This window comes from Aphelocoma coerulescens, assembly GCF_041296385.1.
Source record: "Aphelocoma coerulescens isolate FSJ_1873_10779 chromosome Z unlocalized genomic scaffold, UR_Acoe_1.0 ChrZ, whole genome shotgun sequence".
NCBI lineage: Eukaryota > Metazoa > Chordata > Aves > Passeriformes > Corvidae > Aphelocoma > Aphelocoma coerulescens.
In genome coordinates this window covers 63321736-63341632 of record NW_027184085.1, presented here as the reverse complement: position 1 = coordinate 63341632, position 19897 = coordinate 63321736, and the positions used below count along the sequence as shown (strand labels likewise).

At 34.5% G+C, this 19897-nt stretch overlaps 1 protein-coding gene across 3 annotated transcripts in view; it reads left to right on the top strand.

Moving 5' to 3' along the window:
* The window catches only part of SLF1 (SMC5-SMC6 complex localization factor 1), a 34667-nt gene extending 15055 nt beyond the window's left edge, over positions 1 to 19612 (top strand). For all 3 annotated transcript variants that reach the window (XM_069002266.1, XM_069002265.1, XM_069002268.1), the window contains 9 exons: positions 1063 to 1206; positions 1880 to 2045; positions 8462 to 8609; positions 10712 to 10857; positions 12826 to 12992; positions 13492 to 13595; positions 15587 to 15679; positions 16070 to 16252; positions 18641 to 19612. In XM_069002266.1, the coding sequence (XP_068858367.1) occupies positions 1063 to 1206; positions 1880 to 2045; positions 8462 to 8609; positions 10712 to 10857; positions 12826 to 12992; positions 13492 to 13595; positions 15587 to 15679; positions 16070 to 16252; positions 18641 to 19128 (1639 nt within the window). In that variant the 3' untranslated portion in view covers positions 19129 to 19612. The remainder of the gene's footprint in view (positions 1 to 1062; positions 1207 to 1879; positions 2046 to 8461; positions 8610 to 10711; positions 10858 to 12825; positions 12993 to 13491; positions 13596 to 15586; positions 15680 to 16069; positions 16253 to 18640) is intronic.
* The last annotated feature ends 285 nt before the right edge of the window (positions 19613 to 19897 follow it).

Sequence of the window (19897 nt, the reverse complement as noted above, 5' to 3'; positions counted from 1 at the left end):
TTTTCTTAGCCTTACTCCTTTTTAAAAAATTATTTCTTATGCTCGTCACAGATTCTAGTAATCTGTGTACTCTTGCCGTTGTTGTGTGTATATGTATAGATAAACACAAACACACATATATCTGCAGTTACAAGGCTTATCTTGCCAAACATGAGTTTTCTGTTGTATTTTGATTTTAATCATAACCTTAACAATCTTTTTGAGGAAGTCTGATTATAGCTTATCTACATACACAAGACCTTATATAGGAACTCTTTGAGTAGTTAGTCTCTGCTTTATCTTGAGAACTCATTTTTTGTAATTTGCATCAACAGAGATTAATTCTTCTCTTCATTTGGAAAAGAAACTAAACCTCTTCTTATTGCTGTCATAAAACCTTGAGTAACATTTAAATACTTGGATACAACTGTAATTACAGATATTTGAATGTGTATGATTGTAAGCATGTCTTGAAGGGCATGAAAGAGAATTTGTCTTTTAGATTAAGTATTTTGTCTTTTAGTACTTCCTGCAGAATGTGAATACTGGGAAGTTGTATACCTGGTTCTAATACTCAGAATTCTAGCCAAAAAGTGTGTTTGCATGTTACTTCAGAATTATCTCCATCATGTTTGATAATCTATAGTCCTGTCAAATAGTATGTGTGAACTGTTATCTGAACTAGATTTTGTGGGGTGTTACAATGTTTATAAAATATTATAAAATTATCTTGTATTTAAAGGATTTTCAAGAAGTTCTGTTTAATGTAGTAATTGTACAATATCTTAAGCAGAGACGGAAAAATGAAATACAAATTATTTAGTTTACACTATAATACAAAATCTTAATCTGGAACACAAAAGCTCAGTCACAAATGTTGATTTTTTTTTTTTTAATTTTTATTTTATTCTTTTATTTTGAAAAAAATATTTAAAACCAGAAAATTAGGCTTTAAGATGTTGACTGTTGCTGGGGAGCAAGCTATTTCCTTGTCAAAACAGACAAAATTCAAAGCTGACTTTTGCTGATAGATTATCTATTATTTCTGTCATACAAATGGATTTTTTATTTTTTATTTTTCAGGTCTTGCCTTTATTGCAAAACAATTTGTCATACAGTCCCAGTTTCTCTCCCAGGAAGAGAAGATGAACTGAGGATAGTTCATAAAACATTATTGAAGTTTTTCTTTGATTTAGTAAAAGGCGAAGTAGAGTTTCTGACAAAAAGGTGGGGTTTATAGAATAATACATGCATTTCTTTACTTAGCCTGTATCCTGATTTTTGTATATTCCTGATAAGATACTGCTCTATAGAGATGGCAGTTTGGCAATTCCATTTATATTTCTCCGTTCTTAGTTTGTTTATTGTTAATTTATAGATTTTTTCCTAATGACGTTCTAAGACCTCTTGCTTTTCCCAGACTGTTATTTCACTGTATTACAAGTTTCAATAAGCATTTAATTTTGCTCATGAAGTGATATTTTTAGATTTGCAGTACTTCACTATTCGTTCTTTAAGGTGGACAAGCAGCATTTTGAACATACTGATTTATATGTTGGGGCGTTTCTTTTGATTCAAATAACTATTATCTCCCTATTATCTTAGGGAGACAATTTCCTTGGTTTATGAAGTATGAAAGAAGTCTTGGGTTTGCTTTGCCTTTATATAGTAAAGGGGGCCTTTACTTTATGTAAATAGTAGCACACTATTAAAATTCCCCAGGTCTAACAGTAATAGTCATCATTATTGTAGTTATTCTTCATCAGAAATTGTGTCTGATCTTTCCATACTTAAAAATTGCCAAATCTGTGTGTATTTTGAATGAAGACAAGGTTCCTGTCTGGTAACTTTAATAATCAAAGTGGCATAAAGCTGTAGGTTTTTTACTTTTTTTTTGCAGTTTGGTTGAAGGAATGAATTCACAGCATCAACAAGTCTTGCCACAGACAGTTCTTCAGAAGACATTCTTGCTTGAAAGCGGAACCGCAGTGCTTTTTACCAAACACATAAATATTCTAGCAGATTGGGTCATACTTTCCCATAGAGAATTGAACAGAAGAAATGATGTGAGTGTGAATTTTATACTTTAAAATAATGAAGACTGACATATTTTTTTAAAGGCGTCCCTTTGTTCATTCTTTTGTGAGGAATTATATCTAAGTATCACAGCTGCTTGTTATAGCTGCCTTTTGTTGTGAAGCATGCTGGTTTTTGCTCCACTAAAGGAAATGAATTGATCCATAAGATTCTTATATAGATATGTAGAGAAGAAACGAGTCATGAGTAGCTTGTTGGCTACATTCAGATGTTCACATGCCCTTACCAGCAGGTATTACTGTAGTTATTAGGGACACCAGCTTAACACATTCTCTCAAACAATATGGTGTAGCAAAAGAAGTGATTATCTTATTTTACAGTGATAGGATTCAGGAAATGTTTGAAAGAGAAACCTAACAAAACTAATACTTTTTTTGTTGTTTGCTGTCGATATGCATTATTTTACTGTAATAAAATGCCCTGGTTTTCTTTCCAAGTCTTTTAGTTTCATTATCTTTCCTAGGATTTTCCATAAAAATTGAATTGAAGGCAACTTAATTGCTATTCTGTGACCTGCTGACCAGCAGGACATTGACCTGAAAGATACTAAGTGTCCTCTATACCACCTATTTCTTTTCTGAAGCAAGAGGCCTTGTAAAACATCTTTGACTTCTAGATTCTCACATAAAATAAAACCTAACTGCTGTCTCTGCATTCTCTTTTAAATTATTGTGAAAGCACAGAATAAATAGGTACTCCATTCACTTTTTCCATACAGTAACAGAACAATAGAAAATCAAGTGTTTCAGGGGGAAAAAAGCACTTTCAATACAATACCTAGTAGTTATTCATTATGCTATGAAAGCAAAAAGATTAAACATAATGAGAGGTTCACTCATCTTACCTAGCCAGACCTCCTACCTTTTTTGAGGGCTATCAAAGCAAGACATTGTGAAACAGTGCTGCTTTTTATCCTCGGTCAAGATATTTAAAAAGTGCCTAAAATTAGGCTTCTATACCCATATTTATATTTAAGCAACCGATCTTTTCAAAGGTACTAAGCAGCAAGCAGGCTTACATGCAGTTGGTGTCAGTAGCCATTCTGTTTCTTTGGAAAATGACACTGCTTTCATATTTTTCCTGGTGTTGAATCCACAGTTTAAGTGTAGGTACCATTTAGTTTTTTTCTGTTATGCCTTCTTTTGACAAGTTCCAGCACTGTAAGCCATGCCTTTCTCATAAACCTTCCCTTGCATAGGCAGAATAATCACTTTTGTCCTACTGTACTACATATATGAAAAATAAACTTAACCTCCCCACACAAAGTAAACTACAGAGATCTGCCTCTTGTTTAGATTCTCTTTGCTTTATATACATATATATCAGAACTGTTGTTTAAGCACAAACCTTAGATTCCTGTTGCTTTCTCACTTTGATCTTACACGCTGTAGTGTAAAATATCCTGCAGATAGGAATTCTAGCCTTAAAAAGCAGCCTGTTGCCTCAAAATATCTGTAGTGTTTTATGTTATTTCTAACAGCTTTCTTCTTCATATTTATCTATTGTACTTTCTTTCCCACTGCATTTTTGGCAAAAATAAACTCTATACTAAAATACCGTATTTTTACAATCCAACTCGTTCATTCCTTCATTCACTCTCAGTCTTTTTATACTAAAACTTTATGTTTTTCCATATTTTCAGAGACATTCGAAAATTCCATTACACAGTTTAAAAGGTCATTCAGAAAATCAAAAGATCAAAAACCTCCCTAGCTGTGCAGACAAATCTGTGTTTCCTTCCTTTTTCTATCATTTTAGAGATACGTAAATAAATACACAGTATTGCCATGTCATTAAACATAGCATATAGGGTGCAAAATTGTCTTTCCTGTCTTCAGTTTGAGGGTGTGAGTAGTCATTTTTACCAGTTTTGATTTTTAAAAGCTGTTTGCTTAAGAGGTAACACCTTGACAAGAAACATGAAGGGCCATTCAGAAACCTAAATGAAAGAAATTATTTTGGGTGTTGTTACTGTCTGAATGTGGTTTGTAGCACATTGTAAAGGGGTGACCATTTCCCAGTGCACCTGAGTGTGTTAGCTTGTGGGAAGAAACAAACGTACCATTTGTGATATACCAATCTTCTGTACAGTTCTTCAGTGAAAATATCTATAAGTGGAAACAGATGAATAGTATAACTAAATTATTTCTTGGGGCATATATAATATTTTTAACTGTTAAAAGTGGGCAGTTGTTAATATTTTTAGCTTTTTAGAATCAGATTCTGTCTCTGTGATTCAAAGAGATTGCAACAAATGAGCGCTACAGTGCAGGGAAAATCTCTGTGTATGTTTCTTCTCTTCTAGTGCTGAGTTGCAAAATTATGTTTTATGTAAGTGTGTAAACACACCATGTAAAAAGAGCAGTTCAAAAAAAGAGAAAAACAAAGCATGAAGCATGAAGTTGAGTGCATTTGTTTGCTGGAGTTAGATAGAATTTGCTGTCTCTTAGAAGTAGAAGAATAAAAATAGTGACAGGAAATTGGATGTCCTCACTGATCACTGGGCTAATCTGTTGAGTCAACTTGGTGGAATAAAATTGATACACTATTCTTGTAGTTTAAAATGCACTGCCAAAGAACATAGAAGATTTCCTGTTACTTGAGCTCTTCAAATCAATTTTGAATATAATTCTAAAACAAATTAACATTTATTATTTATTATATTATTTAAACAGGTTTGATGCAGGAACTCCTGGTCAAAGTTCCTTGAATCAAATTTCTTAATTCAGTTTTAGAATTTACCAGGGAATGTGTATGTTGCTTATAACACTTCTAGGAGCATTGAGCTATTGCATGGCTTTTCACAATGTCACAGATGGTATCAGAAATGCTTTTCATCCCTGAAAATACTGGTGGGGATTTTTAAAAAAAAGCTGTCTTACATAGCCTGACAAAGAGGTGACAAAGGCATTCATTCAGGTTTTTAGTTGCGTAGTATAAATTTGTGTGGTGTAGAACCAAATGTCTTTCTGGTCTGTCACTTGCAGTAGCTTTTTTGAAAGTATGATTTAGGCATTTGTGGAGTACTACATTTACAGCACATTAAAAAAGAACTCTAAAGAGAAGTTCTAAAATAACTTAGTAATTCAAAGTTTAAAAGTTTGCATTAATTTTCCTATAAGAATTTTTATGTGTACTAAAACACACTGTGAAACTTCTGCCACCGTAGCACCGTATTTGACTTGACAAAGCATTAAATGGAACAGCAATGTAGGAATTGCATTTGCTAAACTAACAGATACCAGTTGTAGTGATGTGACCTTTGTATGCTAACACAGTCAATAGCTTCTTCCCACTTCCATGCTTTTCTTAGTGAGATAGCTTTGATTCTCAACAATAAGAACAAGGAAGAGAATTTCGAATAGAGGTTTCATTGCGTCTTACTTAATTAGCTGTACATGGTGTAGTGGGTGGATCCTGCTGGCAGGTAAGTCCCCACCCTGCAGTGGGTTGAAGGGGAGAATCAAAGACAGAAATTTAAAAATGTATGACATTACATAAAGACAGTTTAATAAGTGAAACAAATATGCACCCACAAGCAAAGCAAAATAAGGATTCCATTTAGTGCTTCCCGTCAGCAGGCAGATGTTCAGCCACTTGCTGGAAAGCAGGGCTTCATAAAACATAGCAGTTACTCGGCAAGGCAAACACCATCACTTCAAACATCCTCCCTTCCTCCTTTACGCAATTTTTGTTGCTGAGCACAATGTTTAGAAGGCCTTTGGTCATTTGGGTCATCCGCCTTGGCTGAGGCCCCTCCCAGCTTCTTCTTGTAGGAGCAGAGTGGGAAAAAAGAGGTCTTGGCACTGTCATACATGGTAGCAAATTCCAAGTTTAATGGAAATGCTTGGGTTTTTTTCCTTTTTAATACTGCATGTGTTTTTATTACTGTGTTTGTATTGTTTTGTAGTTGAAATTGAAAATATTTTTTAAATGTTAACATTTAAGTATTTTTAGAACATATGATCCTTTCAGGAAGTTAGATCAATTTCCCTCTTTGTCATTTGTAGCATTGAATCATTTATTTAAAATGTTGAGGAGAAGCTCTTGGTTTCTCCTACCACTCTTTTACCAAAATGTCAACCAAGCCTGCAATAGTTGTCAGTATCTGGTTTGTCTTGTCAGCATGCAGAGATACTTGTCTGGGCAAAAGTAGATGCAACTAGAGTACCAGCTACATTTAATATGCACTATATATCTGACTATGAAAAATTATTAATACTCGCAGTATTAACAGTCATTATTTCAGTCTGCTGCTTCAATGTCTGCTTTCACTCCCACCCTTTTTCTTGAATGTATTTCATAAAGGAATTAATTAAGCTTGTGATTTAGAAACAAGAAAGAGAATGTAAATATTTGTGCTTTACATCTGTATCTACCTCAGATTACATCTATATGTCCTTGATCCTGTCTCTTAACTTTTGTTAAAATTGTGCTTATTTGCTGTGTTTGTGAAATTTATTTCTGGCAAAGAACTATTGGTAAAATTAAATTATGCACCCACTATTTTGCTTTGGGGTCCAGTGATAAGAGGTATGCATACTTAAGGGAAATTTAAATGCATTTCAGATATCTTTAATTGTTCTTCAGTTTCTGTTCCTGAATCCTCAGAAGATAGGGAGTGTAATGTACCTTTTTAAATATTTAAACTTTAGTTGAAAAATTATACTTTCAGGTTCTTGACATGCCATATCTATGTTCTCAAGGGTTTTTTAATTATGAGATTTCACAGTTCATCTATAATAAAGTATTATGACATAATAAAGGAAGAGGCAAACCAAATCAAGTAGAGCTTAAGAGAGTAAGAGGAAGTAGGCCTGGAGGCAATCTTGGAGATGACATTTGTAACAGATTTTGTCTGGCTTAAAAATCTTAATTGATGGAGATTATGCTTCCACTCCACACCGTGTTTATTTGTAGTTGTGTTTATTCCTTTTCTTTTGAGTGACAAGTAACTGTTAACTGTAGGGACAGTATTTGTGTAGGTTTTTGACGAATTGCTTTATAATGTTTTTATTATCAAACTCATCTATGTCACAGTCTCTGTTGTTCATACGTATGTCTGTTTGATTTACTGACATTCAAACTGGTTTTGGTGCTTTTCAGGTCCTAGGGAATCCTAGTAAATTATTTTAAACCATCCTTGAGCATATTTTGTTCTCAAAGGCATATCAGACAAACCATTGATGGTGGTGTGTACACATTCAGCTCGGTTTGTCTCTTACCCAAAATTGTCCGGTTTCAAGTACTCATTGTCTTTCACAAGATGCCATGTATCAGCTGGCGCTCTAGTGTAACAGCAGTGATTCTCTGGTAGAGCCCTAGGTCAAATGAATTTCATGTATTCCTACTGTGGTGCCTGTGTTCTTCCAAGTTGCGCTTTCAGAACATCTGGTTGTACATGTGGTCAGAGGAGTAATTTTATAAAGTATTTCTATATGGCTCAGACAGGTATTCCGTAGACAGATCCGACTTTGCAGGATAACTCAGACACTAGAAACACTGCTTTACCTGACCAGTATTGATTAAGTTTTCACTTGGCTGAATAAATGCATTCATCTGTCTCATGGTGGTGTCTGGATAGCATGCTGAATTCCTGTGTATTGTCTTGATGCCTCCTGAAGAAAATACACTTCAGCTTGCTTTATTTGCACATGACCATTTTCACAGGATCTCTGAATAAGATGAGTTGGAAGGGGCCCATAAGGATTTTTTGTGTGGGTGTGTGCCTGTTCAGAAAATGGTGAGGCTAATATTCAGAAGTATGGGTTTTTTTCTAAATTTGCAGCTGTTCTTCTCTTTGGAATTTTTGGTAGCTGGAGAAAGTTTCCTTTTGCAAAGTGACTGCTAAAGTTTTTTCTGTGCAGGAAACTAACACTTTGCATCCTTTTTCCTTTTGGCACAGACATACATAGTCACAAGAAGAGCTTTAATTTCATGATGAAATCTTCAGAAAAAGGCAACCCTAATAGAGCAGGGAGAAAAAGATCCCTCTTAATTGCCAAATTAAACACAAGGTTTACTGGAATAAGTGCAGTACTTGCAATCTTATGGTTAAACAAAACCTAATTTAAAAAGAAATCACATTACAATTGTTTTTGTAAGCTTTGATACCGTTTTTCATATAGTTTTATATGATGTTTTCATATAACCTGTTTTTCTCCAGTGCCAAATCTGAATTGATATGACATCAGTGACAGTAATTTTGTTGATCTGGCTGCAACAGTTAGCTTTTGAGCAGAAGAAGAAAGGCCGATGAAGGAGTAACATGGCAGCAGAGTGGGCTTTCATCTAAAGAAGTTCTCTATGTTATTTCTGGTACATGATCAGTGTGAATTTGTTGTATAATACAGATCTATAGAGACCCATGTTTTTTTCCATTTAGGCTTTCAGAAGTGAAGTTGCTGGTCTAATAAATGCAATTCTTGGAACTGTGGTGGAATATTGGATCATCTCAGGTTTGCTTATGGACAGAAATATGTTTCATCAAGTACCTGATGATTTGGCACACTACCTTGCCATTTCATGTGATGGTGAGTGTTTGCAAGGCTTCTCAAGAGTCTTCTAATCTGATACACTAAGTCCTAATTAAAATCCTTTAGTTTCAAGTTATTTTTTAACTCCTGTTGCAGCTGTGCAGTGCATGGTGTGTAGATATGCAGGAAACCGTTTTATTTGTGTGTGTCTGTCAGTGTCAAGCAAAGATCAAATAGAACAGGTTTTCTTATTAAAATCCCTGTAAATAAATGTCTAAATAAGTGTTGATGTGAAAGCAAGACCACACAGTCTGACAAAGAAAAAACATCTTTGGAGCTCTCTTGTCAGTTTAGGAAAAGCTTTAAGCATATCATAATAAACCTTAAATTCAGACAAGCAATTGGAGACACCTTACTCAAGTCAGGCAAATTTTATCACTCCAGAAAATCAGTAGATTGCTAAAGACACGTCAGCTGTAAGCCTAAAAGCTACACTGAACTCTGTGACTCCTACAACTTCAAATGAAACATTTCAATGTCTCCTCCCAAATCCTTAGACTTAATGGAGGGAATGGGAGAAAATTCCATTGAGTCCCATGAATTACTGTAGTTTCTCATTAAATATACTAGGTAAACAGAAATGTCATGACTTAAATAACCATTATCATTTAACATGGAATGTCAGTTGAGGTATCTGTACTTTTAGCAACAAGGAGTTGAGGGGCTCGAAAGACAAAAGAAATTATCTCAAGAAAAGTATTGAATTCTTTTTATTTAATTTTCAAAATTAGTTCCCACCAAAGCTTCTCCTGACCCCTTTTCCTGCTGCCATTTAAGAAATAAGGATATCTTGGTTTCACTCATCATTTTCTGTAGTAACAGGTATATGTAGGCTTCATTTAAAGTGTATCTGCCTTCTACCTGAGCACTCAAGAACTATCATGAAAAGAAATTAAAATATTTGTCTCTCGACAATTAGTTCCACTCCAGTCTTATAGAAAGCAAATTATGAGAACTTTTATAGGCTAACTTAGATCTTAGAAGGCCAGATCAATTTGAACTTTAAGGTGTTTAAATCAGTGGAGCTTTTAGTATGTACCTGTCCAACAGATTTTCTGGCTGTCATACAATAGGGAGAATCTTGGATATATATTTCTGTAAGGCTTCCTTACTTTCCTGTATACAAAAATGGAAAACAAGAACAGCATTCAGTCTGTTTATAGAGATTATTTGACCTGTGCCATTTGGTACAATCCGCCGCACTTGAAGCAAAACCGTTGTGAGTTTTTCTAAATTTGGTTATACTTACAGTAGCAAACATTTGTATTCTCAGACTTAGGTTCCTGTTTTGATTGAGTCTACAGATCAGTTAATTTATGAGCACTTCTTAGCAAAACAGAAGATTCCCTCAATACAGTAAAGACTTCCTTCCTTATTGCAGATGTTGCTTTCCAACTGTTTCAGTTGTTATTTTGACAAAATTATTTTGTTAGAATCAAAATACAAATTCTTACCACCATAAGAAAAAATCAGTCTTTCTGTATTCTTTTCCAAAACAGAGGTAGGTCAGACATATGCCTGATATATATTGATATATGTATAGATACGTAATTTCCTCTGCTACTGTGTGGGGGGGGAGGGTTTGAACAGTATAAGCTATTTGGTACATCTGAATGGGGTTGCAATTTGCTTATGGTCACTTTTAATGTGTGACCATAGTTAATGTAGAACTAGTAGGTTACCCTCTATTACTTGCAGATTTCTTGTTTGTGTGTTGTAAGTCTTACATGAATTTGTGTCACTTAGAGATTTAAAAGGTCACTTGCAGAACTTAAAAAATAAATAATTTTGTTCTCAAAATGAAGGTGTAACTTTTATAACATTGTATTAAGAGCATTTTAAAAAGTTTCACACAAAAAGTGATGCTTTGTCTTTTAAAATACGTTGAACATTCTCTTGGTATCTGGTCATCTTACCAGATGATAGTTAAAATGTTTTGTAATGTGAATGTTTTTAGTAATTCTTATGGAGAATAAGCTTCTGAAGTCGCAGTAGGGGAAAAAAAGCCTGGAAGAGCTATGTTCTAGATAACTAGGTATGTAAATTTCTGTATTTTTATTTTAAGGCTTACTTTATTTTTTCCAATTGCTTTTAACCAGATTTTTCTGTATGTGAATTAAAAATGTTTATTTGTGCCATACCATCCCCCTGGCTTCAAATGTTTGTTGCAGAAGCCATTTTCAAACAAATGTGTTTACAGAGGGATATTACTGTTTCTACAGAACCTCTTTCTCTTCAGAAAATAGTAAGTAACTCTTCTACTCCTTAATAACCTATCACACTTCAGTATTTTACAAGTAATTGGATTCATTAAAGTCTTGAAATACATATTTTCTCTGTGGTCTAAGGTCACGCTTGTTGCCTGCATTGTCTTTCCATGTGTTCCACTGCATTTAAATTTCTATTTGCCTGAGATCTGGGTTGTAGAACAATAGTAAGATTTTTCTTGCCAGAGAATTTGTCACACCTGGTTAATCTGTTTACATGCAGTTAACATGAAAGTGAAACAATGCAACAACAGTGAAGGCAATGAAAGCTTTTGAAAATAATCCCTGATGTAATGATTGCAGTGTTACATTTGTACTTAAAGAGAATGCCAAATACAGTGTTATTTTTCTTGGCTACTTTTTCCTTCAGGGTTTTTGAAGCGATTGGTCCAGGCATTTGTTACATAGATTTTATGATTTTGAACCACGGTGTATTCCTGTGAATTTCTCCTCTTAGAAACTTTCTCCTACTTAAACACCTTTGCCTGCCTTCAAATCACAATTTGTGAGATCACAGTTCGTGAGAAAAACCATGATAAAAGCTGCAGAAGAAATTCTCAAAGCCATGACTGTTGGCAGGATGCAGGCAAATCAGGGCAGTCACATGGTAATGTCATGCCCTTATTTAGAGTCTCATTTCAGTAATCTTAATACTAATGACTAAACAGAATATGGAACCCATAGCTGTTTGTCTATGTTCTCCTATTCTACAAGTAAAATCACAGAAAAGCAAATTTATACCTTTATACATTTCCCATACATAAGTTTTCATGAATTTTACAGGAATTTATTGTGAACAGAGGTCATTGTTTGTTAATACAGCACATTTAAACAGAGCTTGAACAAAAGACTGTCAATTTTTAACATAAACCAACTGCAGAGCTAATATTTGATGTATATTGCCACATATAGGGCAGAATCACTACTTTTAGTATTGCCATGACTACTGAGCACTCTCTGCAACTACTTATAAATTTTTATGGTGCTTGAAACAAGTCTATGTGCTTTTTGTAGTTTTCCTTAGTACAACTGAGTCTCCTTTCTCATTCCATACAATAAAAATAAACTATTGTCCAGTTTTGCCAGTTCTTCTCATACAGCATCCTATCAGCTAGGCTTTTCTCTGAGTTCAACAGCTGACCTACTACTTCCTGATGGTAAATGTGCAGTCAAAGTGCAAGTAAGGTGTCCCTCACCTACTGCACTCTGCCTGAAAAATCTGCAGTGAATTGCTAAATAGTCAAAGCCTTCCTTAATAGCTTTCTTCAAATGTAATTGTCGTGTATTTGGTGAATCCCCTCACTGGCCTTTTTCCTATGCTTTTGCCAAACTGCATAAACTTAGATGACTTTTTAAAATGAGCAGTGTAAGTGGGTTTGAAGCTCTATGTTACTGTAAAGAAGCTAACATCTGCAGCAGCCAAGGCTATCCTAATAATGAGAGAGCACCTAAGGCATAACTGGCTTGCTGCCTTTGCAATGCTCAAAGACTTAATCCAACCCCTCATCTTAGAAGAGATGAAGGAGTGGAGTATTCCTTTACTAAATTTCTCCCTGGATTGGGAGCCGGAAGTTTGTAAATACTTTGATTTAATACATGAAAGTCAATTAACTGTACTCAAGTCTTATATCCAGCTAAAGTGATCCAGATTTTCTCAGCTGCCAGAAACCTGAGAGGGGGCCTAGAATTTCCCATTTTCTGTCTCAGGCACAAGCCACTCATGGAGGCTAGTGTGAAGAGTGAATTTCAAAAACATCAAAAAGGAATGCAAAAACATCAAAAAGGAATGCAAAAGACAACTTGAAATGACCTATATGTACATTCAGGGATCAGACTTTTTAAAACTTAGATACAGCAAGCTGTGGGTCATTGATGACTGCTTTGCAGCAAGTACAAAGAAAACAAAAGAAAATTTCTTCATTTAAAAAATGTTACTTTTGCAACAGGTCTGTTCCTATTCACCTGCTTTGCGAGAGATAGGGATGCGTGAGACAAAGATACACAAAGCAAAGAAAAAGAAAATAGGGCAACAGCCATGCCCTGAGTCTCAAAGGACATTGCAGATGCTAAATGGCGATAAGCAGAACCAAGCCAAAGTGCTGCCTGATCTACCGTAAGTAATACCTATAACATCACCAGTTTTATTCTGCTTTGGGGGACAGCTTCTGACCTGACACATTTCTTGAACTTTATGTGACCTGTTTTGTTGTCTACAAATTACTTCAACTGACAGAAAGCTCCATTGTAAGCCTGTAACACCTCTGGGCTGGGGTTTCCCGTTTCCTCTTTGATCGTCAGTTTCAGTGTATATGCAGACTGATGTAGTTATATTTGTCCAATATTAAATTTATAGGGTATATACAGAAGTTCACTGTTCATAGAATTACCTTTAAAGCAAGTTTAAAAGTGGGCATTCATATTTGATTTCTGTTTTAAATACAGTCACAATTAAATGATGTAGAAATTATGGAATTAAGACATTTCAGAAATGATGCTGAAATGGATAAATCTAAGTATTCTGTATGTACACATTTAAAACCATTAAATACATATATATTAAATTAAAATATGAAATAGTGATTTTAAATGTGTCTGCTTTGCTCTCTTTTCAGTGACTTAATCTTTAATAAACCTAGAGCAAAAACAGAAGTTCAGACTGCACACACCAAAGAGAGTTGTCTTTTGGCTGAAGAAGTATACAAGAGAAATATCAAAGGTATTCTATATATCTAATTTATGTTAAGAAGTTTAAAATGGTTAGAATTGATAGTTTTAGTTTTAAAAACTTTTCCTGATGATTGCTGAACTAAAATGATGGCCTATGCCCAAGAATTATTTTCTTATGGTTCACATTTCTCTTTTCCAATGTCTATTTAAAAGGAGGAATTTGAATATATGGTAAAATAAAGTTGCCTTCTTCATTACCTTCCTCCTCCCATATATTTAATACAGTGTACAGTTTGCGTGAGCTCATTCCAGTCTTGCCTGCCTTACTTTGCTAATCCACCTCAACCTGTGCTTGGTAGGATCAACGTCTTCTGATTTGCAAGTATAATTCAGTCTTCATCTCTCTGAGTCCTAGACATTTTGTGAACAAAGACTGAGGAGTATGCTATGTTACATAGCTGTTTTAAGCATATGGACTGTTTTCTTCCAGGCATTCAGCCCAGACTATGAAAGGCATTTGGCTTTTGTCTTAACTATACTGGAACTCACGTACCTAAGGAATAAAACAGCACTGCAGTAATTCATTCAGTTCCCATTTATTACACAAGTTAAATAAATTGTACTTTGCATAGACTTGCTTTACTATAGAATTACTTGCTGAAACTACTTTTTCATCTTCATCATCAGAAATTTACCTACAACTATATTAATATGACACCCAGGAGAAGGCTCAGGAAAAAACTGGCAAAAGCAAGCTGGAATTGTTAAAAAAATTAAAATCAGAATTGTATCACAAACACTGAAAGACAAGAGAAGACATCACCCCCTTTAAGGGTTTAGAAGAGCTTCAGTAACAGAGTCAGACCATACATTTTTTAAATTGATTTCCTTTCTCTTTATTGCTTTTGCAAATAAAATTGATGTGAATTATTACATCTGATTTCTACAAAGAAAAGTGAGCTGAAAGATAGAGGGGGGGAAAAAAACAACAAGCAAAACAATGCTGCTTTTTTTTCAATTCTCCCCTGCCAAAATTATAAGTAGTGTCTTCTGTTGAAAGAATGGGTATGGAGCTGGCAGATATACATGGTAAAGGTATTAATATAACTAAATGTTCCATGTAAATTTTATTACAAAAGCTAAGAGATCTAGCCTGAGATATTTTGAATTTCTAAAATGTTTGGTTCATCATCCTTCACCTGGCTTCAGGATTTTCCTCTGGCTCTTGTTCAAACCTGATTAATTAATAAAAAGAAAACAGCATTTAGAACATGTCTGAAGTTTTTATTACAAGAAACTAGTGGTGTCTTTACATATAAGCAGCAGCTCTCTCTTGCTTGGTGTTTAATTTTTCACACTTATTTCAGCTTTACATGGTACTAAGGCTTGGGATTTTTTTTTTCCAGAGACTACTACTATTTTTATTTTTATTATTTTTATTTTTATTATTTTTATTTTTATTTTTATTTTTTTATTATTTCTCTCTTTCTCCCCTCCTTCGCTACTGTAGCCAAGTCAGACAGCCTATTGAGAAACAGCAAACCATCTGTTAATGGATTTGAAGTTTTGATTTATACTTGAGTGTGTAGAGGCACTCGTGCTTAGCCAGAAACATTCATTTGAGTTAAGCTATAAATGCTGTGTAAAAAGAACCATACATTTTAATGTAGGTTCATGAATAAATTTAAGGGAGGGCAACTGCACTCTAAAGTTTTATTGCTTCAAAACCCAGTATTTTTTGGTGGTTTGTGATCACTTGGTGCTTTTATAGTGTGATTGAAGCTTTAAGCCTTGAACTAGAGGGGAGATAATTCCTGTGTTAAACCATTTGCAGTACAATTTCATTGCTGGATCTCTGGTGGAACAGAAGCTCTGTGGGGTTTTTTTTCTTAAAAGATGTTTAAACAGGATAAAGGAAAATCTTACTCATTATTGAGTTTTCTGGTACATAGCCAGGTTTCCTAGTTCCAGGCACTTTGATTATTTTCTTTAGTTGCTATCTTGCCTAGTCTAGTGTAATCTATTAATTTTTCATGGTAGGAGAGACAGCCCTGCATAAAGCTTGCAGAAATAACAAAGTGGAGAGATTGATTCAGCTTCTCTCTTTCCCGGGAATAGACATAAATGTTAAAGGTAAGTTATTCATTTTCTCAACAGAACTAAGAAATTGAGACACATAAATAACTATATTAGTATCTGTTCGGTAACAAGTTTGTTTTTATACAATCTAAAACTGCCTTTATTTTTTAAACAATGCAAAATAAGGACTTTACAGCAAACATTAAGGTAAGATAAATTAATAACTGACGTGTATTTTAACATCACAATTCCTACTGGTTTTTAAAAATGCTATTTTTTTTTCAGATGTTTTTCAATAGAATTTCTTGTTTTGAAATCACAAGCTGCCATTCTAACTGTAGCGAATACTAAAAAAGTAAAGTGTTTTCCTGTCTAATGAATGACATTAATAACATTTCAGTACTACTACTGCTGTTTTAAAACTTCCCTTGATTTATAATTCAGATTATGCTGGCTGGACGCCGTTGCATGAAGCCTGTAACCATGGCAGCACAGTGTGTGTCCGTGAAATTCTGCAGCGTTGTCCAGAGGTAGACCTGCTCAGTCAAGTGGACGGGGTGACTCCTTTGCATGATGCACTGTCAAATGGACATGTAGAAATTGGCAAGCTGCTACTTCAGCATGGGGGTGAGTGCATTTATGCTAAACTGGTTTAGGGAAATTATCCACTGTTGAATCCATACGAATTTCTCAGTGTTTTTCTTGGTAGTTTCTTAAAATGCAAAGTTATTATTAAATACTTACTTTAAAACATTTTTAAGCCAAGCTGGTTTGGTTACAATAAAAATAATACTGTTTTCACACTTATCTTGATCAGCTGAATATGAAATTAACCAGGATTTCCACATTTTTTTCCAATATGGTGATGTTTTTATCCTGCATTTTACACCATATGCATTGCAACTCTGTTCTCCATTAATGAAAGTAAAGATTACCTAGTCACCAATTAAGGCTAATGACTTTCTATTGTTTTGATCTGTTTTTACCACAACACAAAAATAGATCAGTTAAATCTCTATATATTCATGTATTTCAATATAAATTTGTTCAGCATTTATGAAAATTATTGTGATGGTCTCTGAAGAACACAATTAGCTTGGTAATTAGTTTAAGAAAGGAATCTATATTGTAGTCATGATAACTGCTGTTTAGGGATAATACTGGGAGGGATGCCTTAGTTTCTACAAAAAGTACTTTGCCCCTTAGGCAGGCACACAATAAATGTTTTAAACAATATTTTTGTTCAAAGACAGGGTATTTGTATCTTGTTTTGAAGTATGTACTCTATCAGTATATTTAACTTAGCATGTTTTAGAAAACGCCTTGAACATCTGCAAAGAATGGTCTTGGATAGCAACTCTCCCTTCTTTTAATAAATTTACTAAACTGAATGTTTGCAATATCTGTACCGTTGCCCTACTGTGTCAGTGTAAACTGTGCTTTATATGCCGAGTCCAGATTTTTTCAATAAAAATTATTCTGTTTAGTCATGAGGCAGAAGAGTGTATTTAGATAGCCTGTTAATCAAGGTAGAGAAACAAAATTTTAATACATTCTTGGCATATGACCCTCTGTATTTACAGTGTTCTCCTGCCCCCTAAAGGCTATGTCTGTGTCTGTTGTGCAAGCACCAGATCCTAATCAATACATTCCTTCTGCAGTTCTACCTGTGTTTACTGAATCTCAGTTCTGTGGCTCCCAGGTGTTTTATATCTCTACTGAACCATGTATCTAACATGCCAAGCCAATACCTGGGCTCAGTTCTATCAGTCGAAGTGATGCAATAGCCAATATTATAGTAAGCCCAGCTCCTCAACTGGAAATGGCAGTGCACTGACAGATGTGCATTTTTGCTAGGCTGTTGTGAAGAATAGGTAGTGGATGATCTTGTTATCATAGGGGAAGAACTCTACTTGCACTTGCATTCATCAAGTTTTTCTGGCAAGTATAAAGCTGCGTGTATCTTTATCATTGCCTTTGTCACACTCTGAGTTATAGCCTGTCAAGTAACTGACAAGCCCATGGTAGAAAGCATGTTACCTATTCAGTGTGAATTTACTTAGCTCAATATTTTAGAACACATCTCACTAAAAACATATTCTTCTTTCTGTCTCTAAAAGCCTTTAGCTTGCAGAAGTTAATGATACTAAATAATCAGTAATAATATTACAGCTTTAATCAGAGCAAAGTTAAAATATCTATGATGGGTATGTAATGTGGGAGTTTACCTTTTATCATTAAAATATATTTCTGAAGAAGTATTCAAGTTAAAATGGCATCATTACTTTAGTATAGTAATACAAATTTATGTAAGAATATTACTGATGTGTCTGTATTTGAAAAACACCTGTAGTGTCTTAACAGTCTTCATTTTTTCTTACTGATGCAGCCTTTCTTAAACTTACCAAGAGATGTGTAAGCTTAGGTCCACTGTACTAATAAACAGGAAGTACCAAAAGAATTTATTTGTTCAGACTAGTTCCGAACAAATAAACATGTCCCATTTACTTACTTTAAATCTATTTATTAGAGTAATTATGTTTTGCATTTCAGAAGTCTGTTAAGATCAAATTTTGAAACTCAGTTGTTAAGGAAGACTTGGATTACTACCCTAGTAGTTTACCTTGCTGCACAGCATAAGGCAAGATTGGCCACACCATCCAGAAAAGTAAAATAAAAACCATTCTAGTAACATGCCTTTAATTTGAAGTCATTGTCAGCCAATAAGCTGGTCTGTAAAGTACTTAATAGAATTAAGAATACTCTTAATAGAAGAGTAATAACATTACATTTTTGCATATTCTATGTAAGTTAAGACAATATTGTAAATGGTTACAAAGGATCTCTCTACATGTTCTAGATTGTACTGGAAATATGTAACTCATCAGTTACATCAACATAACTTGGTACAAAAAGAGAAGAGACACCTGGCTTCTGGCAATAAACAACTCAAAATCCTGTTCAGCTGCCAAATCAAATGTGCTGTTGTTACTAATGTTTATGTTTTCCCTGAAGGGCCAGTCCTTCTAGAGCAGAGGAACTCCCATGAGAAATTGCCACTGGATTATGTTGAATCAGTCGCAGTAAAGGAAGAACTTTTGAGTCTTGTTCAACCAGGAGAGAGCTTCTATGAATGCAGAAAACAAGATTTTTGCAGTCAGAAGAGAGAACTGTGTTTGATTTTATTTAATAAGATGCTGCTGAATTTTTGTTCAGTTTATAATCTGTCTTCACCCTTGACTTTAACTCTCAGAGAAGTAGCTTGTTCAAATGTACTTCCAGTAATGGCTTGTGATAGCTCTAAGATGAAAAATAAATTTTCTGAAGATTGGTTGGTAGATGCATATTTTAGAGAGGTAGAGACTTTCCAAAAGCTACCACAATTTCTTCAAGAAGTATCTGCAAACATGTTTTTCTTCCCTGGTGAACAGACAAAGGCCTTATTAGCAGCTCTGGAAACTATGGTAGAAGCATATCAGCTCTTAAATCTTTTTAGCAGTTAAATTCCAAACAAGCCACATTGGCTGAATCTTGACTGTTAACCCTTGATGCTGGCCTAACTTTTTTTCCAGCAACCAAAGAAGTACAAATTTCATACCCCTGCAAAAGCCCCACATGTTGGTATCCCCCACTTTGTTAATATTTTCCTCTAGCAGAGCCTGGAAGTCAGATACACTGATCCCGCACATTTTTTAGGCAAAAATTTTCCAGTACCAGTGTTTTCTCTTTGCCTGACAGATCTGGATGTGTATGATCTTAGTACGGTGCTATATAATTTACACTCAGTTAAACTTTGTATTTTCTGTCTTAGAAGTATTTTTTTTACCTGCCTTGTGCCATATTTCTCTTTGGTTTTCAGAGGTAGTGACCCTAAACTTAAACCAAGCAGTTGATTGTTTTATTCCTTGAGAAAGGCTTGTGTCTACATATTTTGATATCCTTTAATAAAGCTAATGTTATAAATACGTCATGAAATAAAAACATATGGAAAAGCAAATTCCTTCTATCCATTTTCGTCTTATTTATCCTTGTCTTATAAAAATTATATTATGTAAATTAATTGTGTATTATAAAATTAAAAAGAGAAGGCATTATATATTTACAGAATCAATATACTAATATTTCCCATGTCTTTGTTTGATAGAAATGGTCACACAAAGACATGTGGAAAATATTGTTCCTCATCAGCACCATGTTGCTTGTAGTCTTGGTTATTTGTTCAGTGACCAACTGGAGGAGAGTAGTTCAGACACTTGGGTGATTTGCAGAACT